Consider the following 14,831-nt stretch of genomic DNA (forward strand, 5'->3'; position numbering starts at 1 on the left):
TGTGGATCAAGATTCTTTATGGGGTACAGAAGGCGGAGGTCTGGCTTCTGTAGTTGCTTCTCTGCTGGACTTGGGTGTTGGCAGGTGGATCCACATCCCCTGCCTGTTTCTGTCTTTCCCTAGCGGGGCAGGGCTCTGGGGAGGGGAGGGGAGTTTCCAGGACACATTGGTGAGGTCGTCTGCCCAGGGAAGTCGGGATGGAGTCATGCTAGCACCTGCCACTTGGTGGCTGAGTCTGTGGATGTCTAGTTGGTGAGTTTTGTTAAGGTCCATAGCTGTAGCGATTTGTTGTTCGGGGGGAGATAGGTTCTGTTACCTGGAACTCCATGGCCACTCCTCCCAGGAGTCTCCGGGCTTCATGGCTTCGTGTCATGAGTGAGAGGACCAAGTCCCAGAGCGATCCTTGGGCACAGAGCTTGTTTGAGGGGGTCCCATGAGGGGTCATCCTGAGGCAGCCTTCTTCCTCTGCACCCAGAGGCTTGTGCATCCTGCCTTCCGCCTCTCATTTCAGTGACAACCCAGCAGCAACAATTGTCAGGGGTGGCCTCTCTGACCTTGACTGCGCCTGGGCCAGCAGCCCATCCCAGCCCCCTCCTGTAAATATTAGGCAGTAGAGCAGAGCTGTGGCCAGCCAGCTGATTGGCTTTCCCTCCTTAAGATATGCCATTCACACAGCCACCCTGTGTCAGAGTTGCAGCTCGCTCTCTCTCTGTCTCTGTCTCTCTGTCTCTCTCTCTTCTCTCTCTCCTCTCCTCTCTCTCTCTCTCCCTTTGTCTATCTTTTAAAGCACTCACTTAAAAATGTTAATGCAGGGAGTCATGCAGCGGGTTAAGAGCACGTGGCACAAAGTGCAAGGACCGGCATAAGGGTCCCAGTTCGAGCCCCCAGCTCCCCACCTGCAGGGGAGTCACTTGACAGGCGGTGAAGCAGGTCTGCAGGTGTCTGTCTTTCTCTCTCCCTCTCTATCTTCCCCTCCTCTCTCCATTTCTCTCTGTCCTATCCAACAACGATGACGACACCAACAGCAATAATAACTACAACAAGGGCAACAAAAAGGGAATAAATAAATAAATTTTTTTAAATGTTAATGCAAGAGCTGGATAAAGAACTGGCTGGAAAATGTGTGTGTGTGTGTGAGAGAGAGAGAGAGAGAGACAGAGAGAGAGAGATTCTTCTGAAAGCCATTAGTGTCTCTCTCTCCTTTTTAAAAACCATTCTCACAGATGCTGTATATTTCCTGTTAGAAATTGTTTTCATTAAATTATAATATTTGTAGCCAGAAGACTGGTCCTGTCTTTACAGATACAATGTTTAAACTAAAGGTGGGGGGGAATACTGCATTGTATGTGGTAAAGTGTTTTCATATCTGCGGGAGGTGGAGGGTCCACACACACCTTCACCAAGCGCCCTCAGAACTCCCGGGTGAAGATGGGTGCTCTCAGAACAATGTGTCATCCTGCGGGGCTTTCGCGTGAGTGAATCAGCGCACCTCTGGAATTGGGAGTCAGGCGCCCTGAAGCAAACGTTCACAGCAGTGTGGCTCCAGACATGGCCACCTAGTCCTGGGAGAGTCACAGGGAAGGGACACTTGCCCCTACTCCTGGCAAACAGGACATTGGCGGTGCCTCTGCTCCTTCCAGGGCTTTCCTTTGCTCCGACTACCTGCTTCCACGTCTTCTTTGTTCATCGGTGGCCAATCCTTTTCAAATTTTCCTGTCGTTTCTTGAAAGCTCATCAGAGCGCAGGAAAGCCGAGATCAAGGTGGAGTGTGAACCTGAGCCTCGCTCAGGCCGTCTCTGCGCTCCTCAGGGACCGAGGAGAACGTGGGAATTGTCCCCCGTTAGCACTTCCAGGGCCTGTCTCTCCTTCCTGTGTTGTGTGTGGGTGCAGACTAGAGTCCTGAACGTAACTCAGCGTGTCTGCAACAAATAGGCCTGAAGTCTCTGTGGATGGATGGCCCTGCACATCTTAAAGGGATCTTCATGGCCTCTCTGCTAGTTCAGTGCTTGCTTGCAGATGGGTCTCGGACACTGGAGGGAGTCTGAAGTGCAGGTCTCTGTAAGGATCTGTATAAACGTACACACACACACACACACACACACACACACACGTGGGTGTTCTCTTTATTGTTAGTATCTATCAACCACTTTGCATGAAAGGAGGGAGAGGTAAGAGGCCTGTGACAGAGGGAGTCAGAATACTGTCTTGACAGACCAGATGTGACTCCTTGGAATCAGCAAAGTAATGAAAATAGCTCTTCCTAGCACCTGTCATCTTTACAGAGAAAATCAGCCTCCCTATTTCATCAACACTTGTGGAATGGAATGGCACTTTTCAAAAAGGAAAAGGGAAAAAAAAAAAAAAAAAAAGGACGATCATATGGCTTCTCCTAATAAATGAAAATGCTAGGCATTTTAAACACACACCTGGCTCTTTTCAATGTGCACACACATGCACACACACATGCACAGCCTAATTTCTTGCCATATTTCTTAGGTCCCAGCGACTGAATTTTGATGCATCCTCTCCTAATGGAATTCTTCTCTTCAGAGAAGCTAGTAAAATGATTTGCACTTACGGTGAGTATCTTTTTCCATATTTGTCTCTGCAATATAACTTTATCTCTTTGGAGGAAAGAAAGATGTCCGTTATTTTGTTCTCTTGGACCTTCATCTCGGTATGAATCTGTGGAGCGGATAACAGGAGCACAGAACATGGGCAGGGGTGAGGGGGGTGGTGGGCCTGGGACCCCACACACTTGTCTCGCCACCTGGAAGGATTTCTTGCAGGGAAAACCATGCTTCGAGCAGCCAGAGACACAGGCGACTCACAGGGGGAAGGTTGTGGCCGGTTGCAGGTGAGCCGGCTACCTCCAGGCAAGGCGGCCTTCAATCAGCCTGGCCCCTGCCCTGAAGAAGTTCAGTGAGTGCCTTACAGCGGAGACCCCAGGAACCCCGCACCCCTGAAACAGCAGGCCCATCATGGAGGCTGTCCCTGCAGACTTGGGGCTGGTCACTTTATTGTATTTTTTTTTTTTTACTTTATTTAATTGGGTAGGGTAGAGAACAATTGAGAGGGAAGAGGGAGACAGAGAGAGAGAAAGAGAGAGGGAGGGAGAGAGAGAGAGAGAGAGACCTGTAGCACTGCTTTACCACTTGTGAATCTTCCCACAGGTGGGCACCAGGGGTTTGAACCCAGGTCCTGTGCATGGTAGCATGTGTGCCACGACCTAGTCCGTGGCCAGTCATTTTAGAACTGGGCCTCAGAACTTCACAAGCCCTAATATTTGCCTATGTGACCTTTCCTCCATGAAATTCTCAAGTCTTGAGACCTTTGTGTAGGCAGGGTGTGGGGGCCGGATGGACAAGAGGCCTTCAGAAAGGGGTCACAGGCCAGCCTACTTAAGAGATGTCTCCCTCTGTCCTTTGACTGTGTCTTCTTTATATTCAATTAATTTTTGGATAGAGGTATAAATTGTGAGGGAGGTGGGAGAGAGAGGAGCCCACCTGCATCACTGTTCCACCACTCATGAAGTTGCCCCCCTCTGAGATGTAAAAGCAGGCCCTTCTCAGATATCCTCAGTCTAGTCTGCAGTTCTCTAACCATCATCATCATCACTGCTCTCATTATTGGATAGAGACGGGGAAATGGACAGGGAAGGGGGAGAGAGAAAGTCACCCGCAGCCCTGCTCCACCACTCGTGAAACTTTCCCTCTGCAAGTGGGGGTTCAGGGGCTTGAACCCAGGTTCCTGCACATGTAGCATGTGCACTCAGCTAGGTGTCGCACTGCTCAGCCCCTGCCGTAGTTATCTATCAGTTTTCTGTGTCTTAACACCCGTGTGTGTGTGTGTGTGTGTGTGTGTGTAGAGAGAGAGAGAAAGACACCTTTTATCCAAGAGCAGAGTTTGATCTTAGAATCAATATAGTCAGTCGTCCAGCTTTCCAAGAGCTGAATGCCAGCTTTGCACTAAGACACAGTGCCTCTTAGTGCCGTGCTGTATCTGCTTGTCTTTGAAATCAGGAGTAAAGTCGGGGGAGACAGTGTCATGGTTCTGCAAAACTCCCATGCCTGAGGCTCCAAGGCCACAGGTTCAACCCCAGGCACCGCCATCAGCCAGAGCTGAGCAGCGCTCTGGCGTGTGTGCGTGTCCCAGTAATCCCTAGAGCTGTGGCTTGTGCAAACTTTACATGCTTGTTCCTGTTCATGGTTCTATATTTCCTTTTCTCTTCTTTTTCTTTTCTCCTTCTTTTTTTGGAAGGAGGCATCTGGGGTTAAGACAGGGAGTCGAGCTCTTTCCTGGAAGCACATTGCCCCCCCCCCCCCGGGGCTCACTCTCCACTGACAGCCACGACCCGGCTTCCCACCCAGTGTCACTGAGTCTCTAGAAACAAGTGTGTGTCCAGCGAGTGACATCACAGGGGTCTCAGAACAGGGGGGTCTGTGGTCTGACAGCTGTGCCAACCCCCTCCTCACCCAGCTGACTGCAGAGAGACCCAAGTAGGGGTTTCGGGGGGGGGGGGAGGGAGGACAGAGCAAGAGAAAGAGAAAGGAAGTGCCCTGAACAAGAGGGGGGCCTTGCCAGCTTGCTGGAGAGCTGGAGACAAGTCCTGTACTCTTCCCCTGAGCTATCTTTTTGGCTCAGTTCTTTCTGTTGTTGTTCCTTTTAAATTATTATTATTATTATCATCTTTATTTACTTATTTATGGACAGAGACGGCCAGAAATTGAAAGGGGAGGGGGAGATAGGGAGACACTGGCAGCCCTGCTTCACCACTCGCAGAGCTTTCCCCTGCAGACGGGGACCAGAGGCTCAAACCTGGGTCCTTACGCACTGTAACAGGTGCGCTCAGCCATGCACGCCACCAGCCGGCCCCTCTGGCCCAGCAGAAGCTGGTGACAGGGATGAGTCAGGGGAGGCCCGGAAACTCCCTGACCACTTAGCCACTGTGCCCACTCTGGCGGAGATTTCCGGGCTCCCAGAGATGAAGAGGTTTGCCCGTGGAGCACAGTGCCGCTGTAAACAGTGATGAGAGAGAGCCTGTGGGTCCTCGTCACCTCACCTGTAGGTGGGACTCAGGAAACAAAAGCGGGGGAACAGACACAGAAGCACCACGAGGTGAAACTGTAATTCTGGCCTGTCACAGTGGGCACGGGGACTCTACAAGGTGTGACAGGAGGGCTGAGGGGGCAGAAGCCATCATCCCGTGGAGGAGAAGGAGGCCCTGGGGAACTTGGCACCTGGGACAGCCGTCTTGGAAGTCAGTGTCTCCCCCAAAGTCACCTTTAAAGTGGGCAGCTTCAGGGCCAGGTGGTGGCGCAGCTGGCTGAGCACACATGTTACAATGTACAAGGACCTAGGTTCAAGGACCTAGGTTTGAGCCTTCAAGTGGTGAAGCAGGGCTGCCGGTGTCTCTCTGTCTCTCTCCCTCTGTATCACCCCCTTCCTTCTCAATTTCTGGCTGTCTGTATCCAATAAACAAAGATAATATTAGTAATAATGCCTGAATGGCAAGGACCGGAAAAAAAAGTGGTCCGAGAGGTGCCACACAGTGGATAAAGCATTGAACTCTCAAGCATGAGGTCCTGAGTTCAATCCCTGGCTGCACATGTACCAGAGAGATGTCTGGTTCTTTCTCTCTCTCCTCCTGTCTTTCTCGTGAGTAAATAAATAAATTCTTTAATAAATAAATAAAGTAGGAGGCTTCTTTCAGCCTCAAATGTCAGGGGAACTGGAGGCCATGGGGAGGCGGCCTGCAGCTTCATCCCCGGCATCTGTCCCTTCAGTCTCTATTTATGTTTGTGTTTATTTGGTCTGGCTCTGGGGCCTCACCTTTACATGATCTCCCTGCCCCTGGGGCGACTGTTTCACTCAAACTGAACAGCAGAAAGGGAGGGAGAGACACCGTAGCACTGGAGTTTTCCCCCTGGTCCCATGGCACTGACATGCGGTGCTGGGGCTCGAACCTGCAGTATACTGGGGCTCGAGCCCCAGCACCACATGTCTGATCGTCTCAGTCTACTGCCAGACTGCTGATCGTCTCAGTCTACTGCCAGATCCCTTCTGCAGCCCTCTTAGTTTTCAGAATAAAAATATTTTTTATTTCTTGAAGGGAAAAGGCTCCTCTTGGTATGACAGTCAGTCGCTTCTGTAATCCAGCTGCACTGTCTCCTGCAAAATATGTCTTGGTCCAAATAGAGCTATACAGAGGTGCATCTGTGGCTTCTACTTCCTCCCCATGCTCATTCCTCCTGCCGCTTAGAATCTGGGGCTCGAACCTGCATATATGCCTGTGTGCCAGGCTCAGTGGTTACCCCCCCCCTCTCTTCCCTTCCCTTCACTTACCCTCCCCTCTCCTGCCCTCTCTTCTCTTCTCTCTGTCCTCTCTCCAGCCTCAAGTGCCCAAATGTGGCCTAGAACAGAAAGACAAACAAATCAAAGTCCTCAGCTTTCACTGTTTCTCATGCCCCTCACCTGCCTACCCGACTACCTGGTGTCGCCTTCTGCGCTGTGACTTCTGAGACTGATTCATTCATTTATTTTCCCTCCAGGCTTATCGCTAAGGCCCAGTGCCTGCACTATGAATCCACTGCTCCTAGTGGTCAACTTTTCTTTTCTTCTTTTCTTTTTTGAGAGGGAAAGAGAGAGAGATAGACACAGAGATGTGTAGCCCTGCTTCGGTGCTTGTGAAACACCTCCCGTACAGGTGGGGACCGGGGGCTCAAACCCAGGCCCTTGCGTGTGGTGCTACGTGTGCTTAACTGGGTGAGCCACTGCCCTCCCCCTGGAATTGATCAATTTGTTTGTTTGTTTCACCAGAGCACTGCTCAGCTCTGGCTTATTATGGTGGTTGGGGGGTTGAACCTGGGACTTTGGAGCCCTGGGCATGAGAGTCTCTTTGCATAACCACTATGCTACCAAACCCCACCCAACTTCTGGAAGTTTAACTTGCCTTTTTTGGGGGCTGGGGTGGGGGCTAGCAGGTGGGCTGTGGTTGCCACCAGGCTTCTGAACAGTGAGGGACAAAGTATGACCCAGAGGACGGCGCTTCCTGGGGGGAAGGGAGCCCAGGGGAGGAATGAAAGAGCCTGGAACTTTCTGTTGGGCCCCAGTGGACTGGAGACCCCTCTCTAGACCCCACCCCCCAACTCCAGATCCCTCAGGGGGCAGCCAGAGCCACCAGACCCTCTGTGGATATGAGGAAAGCACCTCCATCCAGCTCACCGCTGGGGGCGGGGGGGCGGGTGGGGAGAGGAGCGGGAGCGGTGGGCCGGGCCAGGCCAGGGCCACTGTATTCATCTGCGCTCTGTCACGATACATTTTGATGTAAGTTTTTAATTTCGCTGCAGCTCCTGGCGGCTCGGCGTGCGCGGGGGCCCGCCCAGGGTCAGGAGCCGGGGTCGCCCACAGCAGCACTGAACAATTTCCTGCCCAAGCTCAGCCCAGGTAGCGTTCGGATGAGGATGAAATTCTTAAGCACGCTTTCCACCAGCCTGGGCCTATTATTCCTAATGAGTTTTAAATTGCTTCCAGGACATGGAGCTCCAAAACTTAGGGCTGGGACCCGCTCAGCCGGAACAACTTAATAAAAGAGGTTCTTCTTATCCACCACCAGCAGCACACACACACACACACACACACACACACACACGCGCGCGCGCGTGCACACACACACACACACACACACACTTAAAATTTTTTTTTTTCCTGTTAAAAGTGTTACATGCACCGGGATAAATGTTGTTACTCGGGAAAGCTACTTCTTAGTCCCATGGACTGGCTGCTCCCCTGCTCAGTGCCCGCCTGCCCTGCCCTCTCTTCCTCTGCAGCCTGCCCTGCCTGTGGCTGCTGGTGTCTTTAGTGGCACCTGTGGCCAGCCAGAGTCTCTCCCCCGGGATCCGGGATGGCTCTGAGTCTGTCCTGAGGGGCCTGGCTTCTACATAGAGATGTAGGCTTTTTTTTTTTTTTTTTTTTTGGCTGGAGACAGAAATCAAAAAGGGCGGGAGAGAGAGAGTGAGACAAAAGAGACACCTGCAGACCTATGTCACAGCTCATGAAGCTTCCTTCCCCCACCCCCCGTAGGAGGGGACCAGGGGCTTGAACCTGCGTCCTTGGCATGAAAACATATGCACTCTTACCAGGGACAGCACTACCCTGCCCTTTAAAAAAAAAAAAAAAGCATCTTTTTTGTCATATTTTATTTGTTTTTAGATAGAGACAGAAGCTGAGATGAAGGGAGAGAGACAGAGGGACACCTGCAGGACCGTGTCACCACTTGTGAAGCTGCCCCCATCGCTGGAGGAGACTGGGGACTTGAACCCAGGTCCTTATGCATAGTGACTTGTACACTTAACCAGGCGCGCCACCACCCAGACCTGATCACAGACAGGACATGCTGTGAATAGGCACTCTACACAGCAGATCACACCAGGCTTCCCCGGAACAGAATACAGCCCCGGTGCAGTTACGGTCACATTTGCAAGGGGTGTACACACACACACACTCACACACACTCACACACACACTCACACACACACTCACACACACACGCACTCACACACACTCACACGCACTCACACACACACACTCTCACACACACACACACACTCACACACACACTCACACACACAGACTCACACACACACTCACACACACTCTCACACACACACACGCACTCACATACACACTCACACACACACTCACACACACAGACTCACACACACACACGCACTCTCACACACACTCACACGCACTCACTCACACACACTCACACTCACTCACACACACTCACACTCACACACACACACTCTCACACACACACACACACACTCACACACACAGACTCACACTCACACACGCACTCACACACACTCACACACACTCTCACACACACACGTACTCACGCACTCACACACACTCACACTCACTCACACACACACACTCACACACACTCACACACACACACACTCTCACGCACACTCACACACACTCACACGCACACGCACACTCACACACACGCACACTCACACGCACACTCACACACACACACGCACACTCACACGCACACACTCACACGCACACTCACACACACTCGCGCCGCTGCTGCTGGGTGCTGTGACCTGCTGTGTGACCATCCATTGCTCCTCAGCCTGGCTTTCTGCAGAGCCTCAGAGATCTGTGAGGGTGGCAGGCAGAGGGGCTGGAGGTCTGGGGGGACCCTATTGCCATTTGAGTCAGAACCAGCCAACCAGGCCGTCGCACTGGACTTGCTTCCCAAAGGGATCATCTGAGGAGGAAATGAGTTCATGAAGGAGGTGGGGGGCTGCTGTCATTACTGCTAGAACTGTGTGGAGGGGCACATATGTGTGTAAGTGTGTGAGTTAAGAACACATATCACGGGGGTCGGGCGGTAGCACAGCGGGTTAAGCGCACTTGGTGCAAAGTGCAAGGACCAGCTCAAGGACCCCGGTTCGAGCCCCCGGCTCCCCACCTGCAGGGGAGTCGCTTCACAAGCCGTGAAGCAGGTCTGCAGGTGTCTGTCTTTCTCTCCCCCTCTCTGTCTTCCCCTCCTCTCTCCATTTCTCTCTGTCCTATCCAACAACGGCGACATCAATAACTGCAACAACAATAACTACAACAATTAAAAACAAGGGCAACAAAAGGGAATAAATAAATATTAAAAAAAGAACACATATCACACAAGGACCAGGGTTCAGGTCCCCCGCTCCCCACCTGTGGGGGGAGGCGGTGCTTCTCGAGCAGTGAAGCACGTCTGTGGGTATCTCTCTGTCCTTCTCCCTCTCAATTTCACTCTGTCCTGTCACATAAAATAGGAAACGTTTTAAAAAGGAAAAATGGGGAGTCGGGTGGTAACGCAGTGGGTTAAGCACACGTGGTGCGAAGCGCAAGGACCAGCAGAAGGATCCTGGTTAGAACTCCAGCTTCCCACCTGCAGGGGAGTCACTTCACAGGCGGTGAAGCAGGTCTGCAGGTGTCTGTCTTTCTCTCCCCCTCTCTGTCTTCCCCTCCTCTCTCCATTTCTCTCTGTCCTATCCAACAATGACAACATCAGTAACAACAATAACTGCAACAACAATAAAAAAAAAAAAGGGCAACAAAAGGGAAAATAAATATAAAAAAATTTTAATATAAAAATTTTTTAAAAAAGGAAAAATGGCCACACAAACAGTGGATTCCTGGTGCTGGCACCAAGCTCAGCTTTAACCCTGGTGGCAATAAAAAATAAAAACGAGGAGGCGGGCAATAGCACAGAGGGTTAAGCGCACATGGCGCCAAGTGCAAGGACCAGCATAAGGATCCCAGCTCAAGCCCCCAGCTCCCCACCTGCAGGGGGGTCGCTTCACAGGCGGTGAAGCAGGTCTGCAGATGTCTGTCTGTCTCTCCCCCATCTCTGTCTTCCCCTCCTCTCTCCATTTCTCTCTGTCCTATCCAACAACAGCATCAATGGCAACAATAACAATAACAACAACAACAAGGGCAACAAAATGGGAAAAGATGGCTTCCAGGAGCAGTGGATTTGTGGTGCAGGCACCAAGCCCCGGAGATAACCTTGGAGGCAAAATAAATGAATCAGATCATGTAGACATGAAGAACTGTGGTGGTGGGCTGTTCATTTGCAACCGGCCAGGGGAACTCCACTTGGTTGGTGTAGGACCAGGTGCCAGACATAAGGCTTCCTGAACCCAGGTTGTCCAGGATGCCTGGAGGTGGCCCAAGATGGACTCTGAAGTTTGGGGGACAGTGAGGAGGGTGGACAGGCTGACATGTCGAGGGCCTGTGCCCTCATACTTCACGGTGAACCCAGGGAGCTGCCAGCCTTGGAATAGTCGCACTTCCCATCAGCCTTCTACACACAGGCCGAAAAGATGCTACGAAGCTGCTGGTGACCTAGGAGTGAGCTCCTGGAGCTCGGGGCGTCAACAGCCGCTGGTGACTGACGGAGCATCTACTTCAGGGCCGATAACTGTGGGAGCCACACAGATAGCAAGAGCGAGAATCGTACTGACCCTTCCTTGAGCCCAGTGGGGGAGTCACTCAGAGGACTCGGCTTGGTGGCTGTATCCACTGCCACACTCCCAGAGAGGTTTTTTTTTCCTATGAGGAGCCGGTAGAGGGGACACGGGGAGAGAGAAGCGGTCAGCTGGGTGACAGTCTCCAGTGACTCAGGCCCGGTGAAGACCCACAAACTGCCTCCACCGCCAGAGACAAAGCCGCCGGCTGCCCCGGGAAGGACGCTGTCAGAGGAATGGACAGGAATGAGAACCCCAGGCCAAGAAACGAAGACAGTGGATATGACGGCTCTTGGGGAGCACTCCCTGACAGGGAAGTAAGGCCCAAGAGAAGAGCATATGATTTTGTTTTGTTGATTGAGGGGGAAGAGAAAAATAATAGCATGGTTTGTACTAAGTGGGTGAGGGAGAAGGCTGCAGGGCCCATGGGCGCCTTGTTCCTTAAGCCCCCGAGAGTCACAGGGGGCCGGTGACCGCATGGAGGTGGTAGGGGGGCGGGGGGAAGGGCTGGCTGGCTTTGAAAGCTCTTGGCAGCTGAGAGCAGGTGGGTATATGGCAGGGAGCGCAGAACATGCAGAACAGGGGCCGGGCGGTGGTGCGCCGGGCTGAGTGCACACATCACAGTGTGTGCGCGAGGACCCGGGTCCAAGCCCCCTGCTCCCACCTGCGGGAGGAAGCTTCATAAGCAGCACTGCAGGTGTCTCCCCCCCATGCCACTCCCACACTGCCCTGTATCTCCTCCTCCTTCCTCTCAGTTTCCGCGCCTCTATCCAAAGTAACGGAAAGATCCGCAGCGATGAGCAATGCCTTGCAGGGCAGCCACAACCCCGCAGCTTTGCATAATGCTGCGCTCCCCTCTCACGTGTCCTGAGAGGAGGGTGTCATTCCCCTTTGCAGGTACCTTATTGGACAGGACAGAGAGAGATTGAGAGGGGAGGGGGAGAGAATATGGGAGCGAGACAGAGAGGCACCTGTATACGCACTTCACCGCTCATGAAGCTTCCCCCCTGCAGGTGAGGTGCAGGGGGGGCGAGGGCTTGCACCTAGGGGTCTCATGGCTTCGGGTCTGCCCCAGACAAGGTGTTTCCAGGGGCCGGGCCTAGTTTGCAAGGGAGATGGGGAGGGTGGTGGTGACACCTCCAGCAAAGGACTGTCCGCTGCCCCTTGTGACTCTCTCCCCAAGAGCCTGTCTCCTGACGAATGAAGACCCCAGCTGCTATGAGACTCCCTTGGAATGTCCAGAGACAAGGAGGGAAGCTTGGCTGGGAGACGGTTCACACTCCTCCTGGCTCCAGGCTGTTCTGGGAGGGAGGGAGGGAGTCTTGGCGCTGGCACCTGCCTTCTTTTAAACATTCTTCCAGATGGCACCATCTTGGGTGAAGATGGGGCAGGGGATGTGGGCCCCAAGGGGAGAGTTGGGTCTATGTTGGTCCCGTTGAGTTAGGCGGGAGTCCTGCAGGCAACACCCAGTCGGGTCGTGTTTTCTGATCCGTCTTCCTGAACCTCCTCTGTGTCTTTTCATGGGTGAGTTCAGGCCATAGGCATTTGCTGATATTATGAGGCTAAGCTATCTCAGCGCCTTTGTCCTGAACACGTATCTGAGTCGTGGCATGTGGCAAAAGCTCTTGGAGATGCTGTGATTGTTTACAGGGGCTCTCAAGCCTGCTGCAGGGCCGGGCTGGTGACACAGAAGTCACATTGGTGACTTGGTGATACTCAGTGGCCGCTTGTCTGAGAAGGCAGCAGGACACGGGAGTCTTGACTGAAAGCCTTTCCCACCGAACGCTTGCTCGAATGGCGTCTTGCCACTCTCTTCTGGCTTTTAGAGTTTGCATGGAAAAATCTGCTGATGTTCTTAAGGAATCTCCTCTGTATGTGACTCTTCGTTGTGTTGGGTTTGGTTTGGTTTTTTTTTTTTTTTTCTCTCTTGCAGCCTTCTTTATCCTTTCTTTATCCTTACTCCTGTGCATTCCAACTACCAAGTGTCTTGGTGTAAGTAGGTCTAGGGTGGATTCTGTTCAGGACTCGCTGGGCTTCTTGAATCTTTATGTCCTCTCTGTCTGTTGTTTAGAATAGGGCAGTTTCCTTCTTTTAGCCCCTCTAGTATGCTTTCTTCCCCTTCCTGTCCTTCTTCCTCTGGCCCAAAGGGGAGAGTTGGAAGGTCAGCGAGAAGCCGTAGCTTGGCACTCCAGAGACGGGGCAGAATGGACACACTGGAGCTGGCAGAGACTTAGAGGAATGGCACCTGTGAGGGGTCCTGCGGCTTTGCCCCCCACTTCCAGAACTCAGACAGATTTCTCTTTGTCACAGTCACGGCCCACAATCCCACGGGGACATGGGTGCTGGGAAGCTGGGTTTGTGCTAAGTGGAGTCAATGAAGCAAAAGATCACAGTCTGCCCCTGAGTTTTGTAAATCGGACTTAGCTGGAAGGGAAACAAAAAATAGCACCAAAGAGTGTATGTGGCAGCCCGGGAGGTGGCACAATGGATGAGGCGCTGGGCTCTTGAGCACAAGGTCCCCGAGTTTGATCTCTGGTATCGTGTCAAAATGAGGCTCTGGTTCTCTGTCTCTCTCTCTCTCTCTCATTAATGAATGAATAAATCTTTTAATATATTTTAAAAGGAGAAACGTAGAGGACTTTGGAAACACGTTCTTGGGTACAAAACTATAGAAACTATCACCTGTGGGGGCCGGGTGGTGGCACACTTGGTTGAGCGCACATGTTACAGTGCACAAGGACCCAGGTTCAAGCTCCCGGTCCCCACCTGCAGGGGGAAAGCTTTGCGAGTGGTGAAGCAGTGCTGCAGGTGTCTCTCTGTCTCTCTCCCTCTCTATCACCCCCTTCCCTCTCAATTTCTGACTGTCTCTATCCAACAAATCAATATAAAAAAAGAAAGAAACTATCACCCATAAATACTAATTTCTATGAAAAAAACAATTTAAGGCAGTCAGAGACTTACTTTGGCTTTTTGTTGACATTCGAGAGATTGTCTAGAAAGGAATCTGGAACAGAGGTGGTAACTCTACTGTACATTGTGCCGAAAACTCCTTGTGTGTGTGTGTGTTACTGAATTCACTTTCCAGACCTGTAAGAGCAGGTGGACAAATTCACCCCAGAATTTAGAATGGTTTCTATCTCAGATGGGCTATCTTTTCTTTTTCTATTGACTTAGGTGATGACTTACCTTTTTTTTTTTTTTTTTTTTTTTGGCTTCTTAAAGAAGGTGAAAGAAGGGTTGGGCTGGCAGTGGTTTGTTGGTTGAGTGCACGTAACACCGTGCACAAGGACCTGGGTTTGAGCCCCCGCTTCCTACCTGCGGTGAAGCAGGGCTACAAGTGTCTCTGTATCTCTCTCTCTCTCTCTCTCTGTCTTCCCCTCCTCTCTCAATTTCTCTCTGAACTATCAAATGATATATAAAGGAAAGGAAAAGAAAGGAAAGGGAAGGAAAGGAAAGGAAAGGAAAGGAAAGGAAAGGAAAGGAAAGGAAAGGAAAGGAAAAAAGACCTCTAGGAGAAGTGGATTTGTAGTGCAGGCACCGAGCCCCAGCAATAGCCCTGGAGATGAAAAAAAAAAAAAAATGTGTGTGTGTGTGTGTGTGTGTGTAAACACATTTATTTTTTAAATATATTTACTTCAATTTTTTAATAAGAAGGAGAGAGAGAGAGAGAGCGAGCACAACCAGAAGTGGTCAACTTGGCTCTGGCTTACGGTTGAGTTGGGGGTTGAACCTGGAGTCCTTGGTGTCTCAGGTGTGAGAGTCGTTCGCAGAACCACCATGTTGTCTCCCCAGCCCAGGAAA

General features: G+C 51.7%; 2 protein-coding genes across 9 annotated transcripts in view; one reads left to right on the top strand and one right to left on the bottom strand.

The window, feature by feature from the left end:
• The window catches only part of RANBP17 (RAN binding protein 17), a 291,165-nt gene that overhangs the window by 225,379 nt on the left and 50,955 nt on the right, over nt 1-14,831 (top strand). For all 8 annotated transcript variants that reach the window (XM_060197144.1, XM_060197145.1, XM_060197147.1 and 5 more), the window contains one exon: nt 2,497-2,579. In XM_060197144.1, the coding sequence (XP_060053127.1) occupies nt 2,497-2,579 (83 nt within the window). The remainder of the gene's footprint in view (nt 1-2,496; nt 2,580-14,831) is intronic.
• Nucleotides 1-14,831, bottom strand: part of STK10 (serine/threonine kinase 10) — a 538,544-nt gene that overhangs the window by 17,730 nt on the left and 505,983 nt on the right. The gene's annotated exons all lie outside the window — the stretch shown is intronic.

Source organism: Erinaceus europaeus, chromosome 9, assembly GCF_950295315.1.
Source record: "Erinaceus europaeus chromosome 9, mEriEur2.1, whole genome shotgun sequence".
NCBI lineage: Eukaryota > Metazoa > Chordata > Mammalia > Eulipotyphla > Erinaceidae > Erinaceus > Erinaceus europaeus.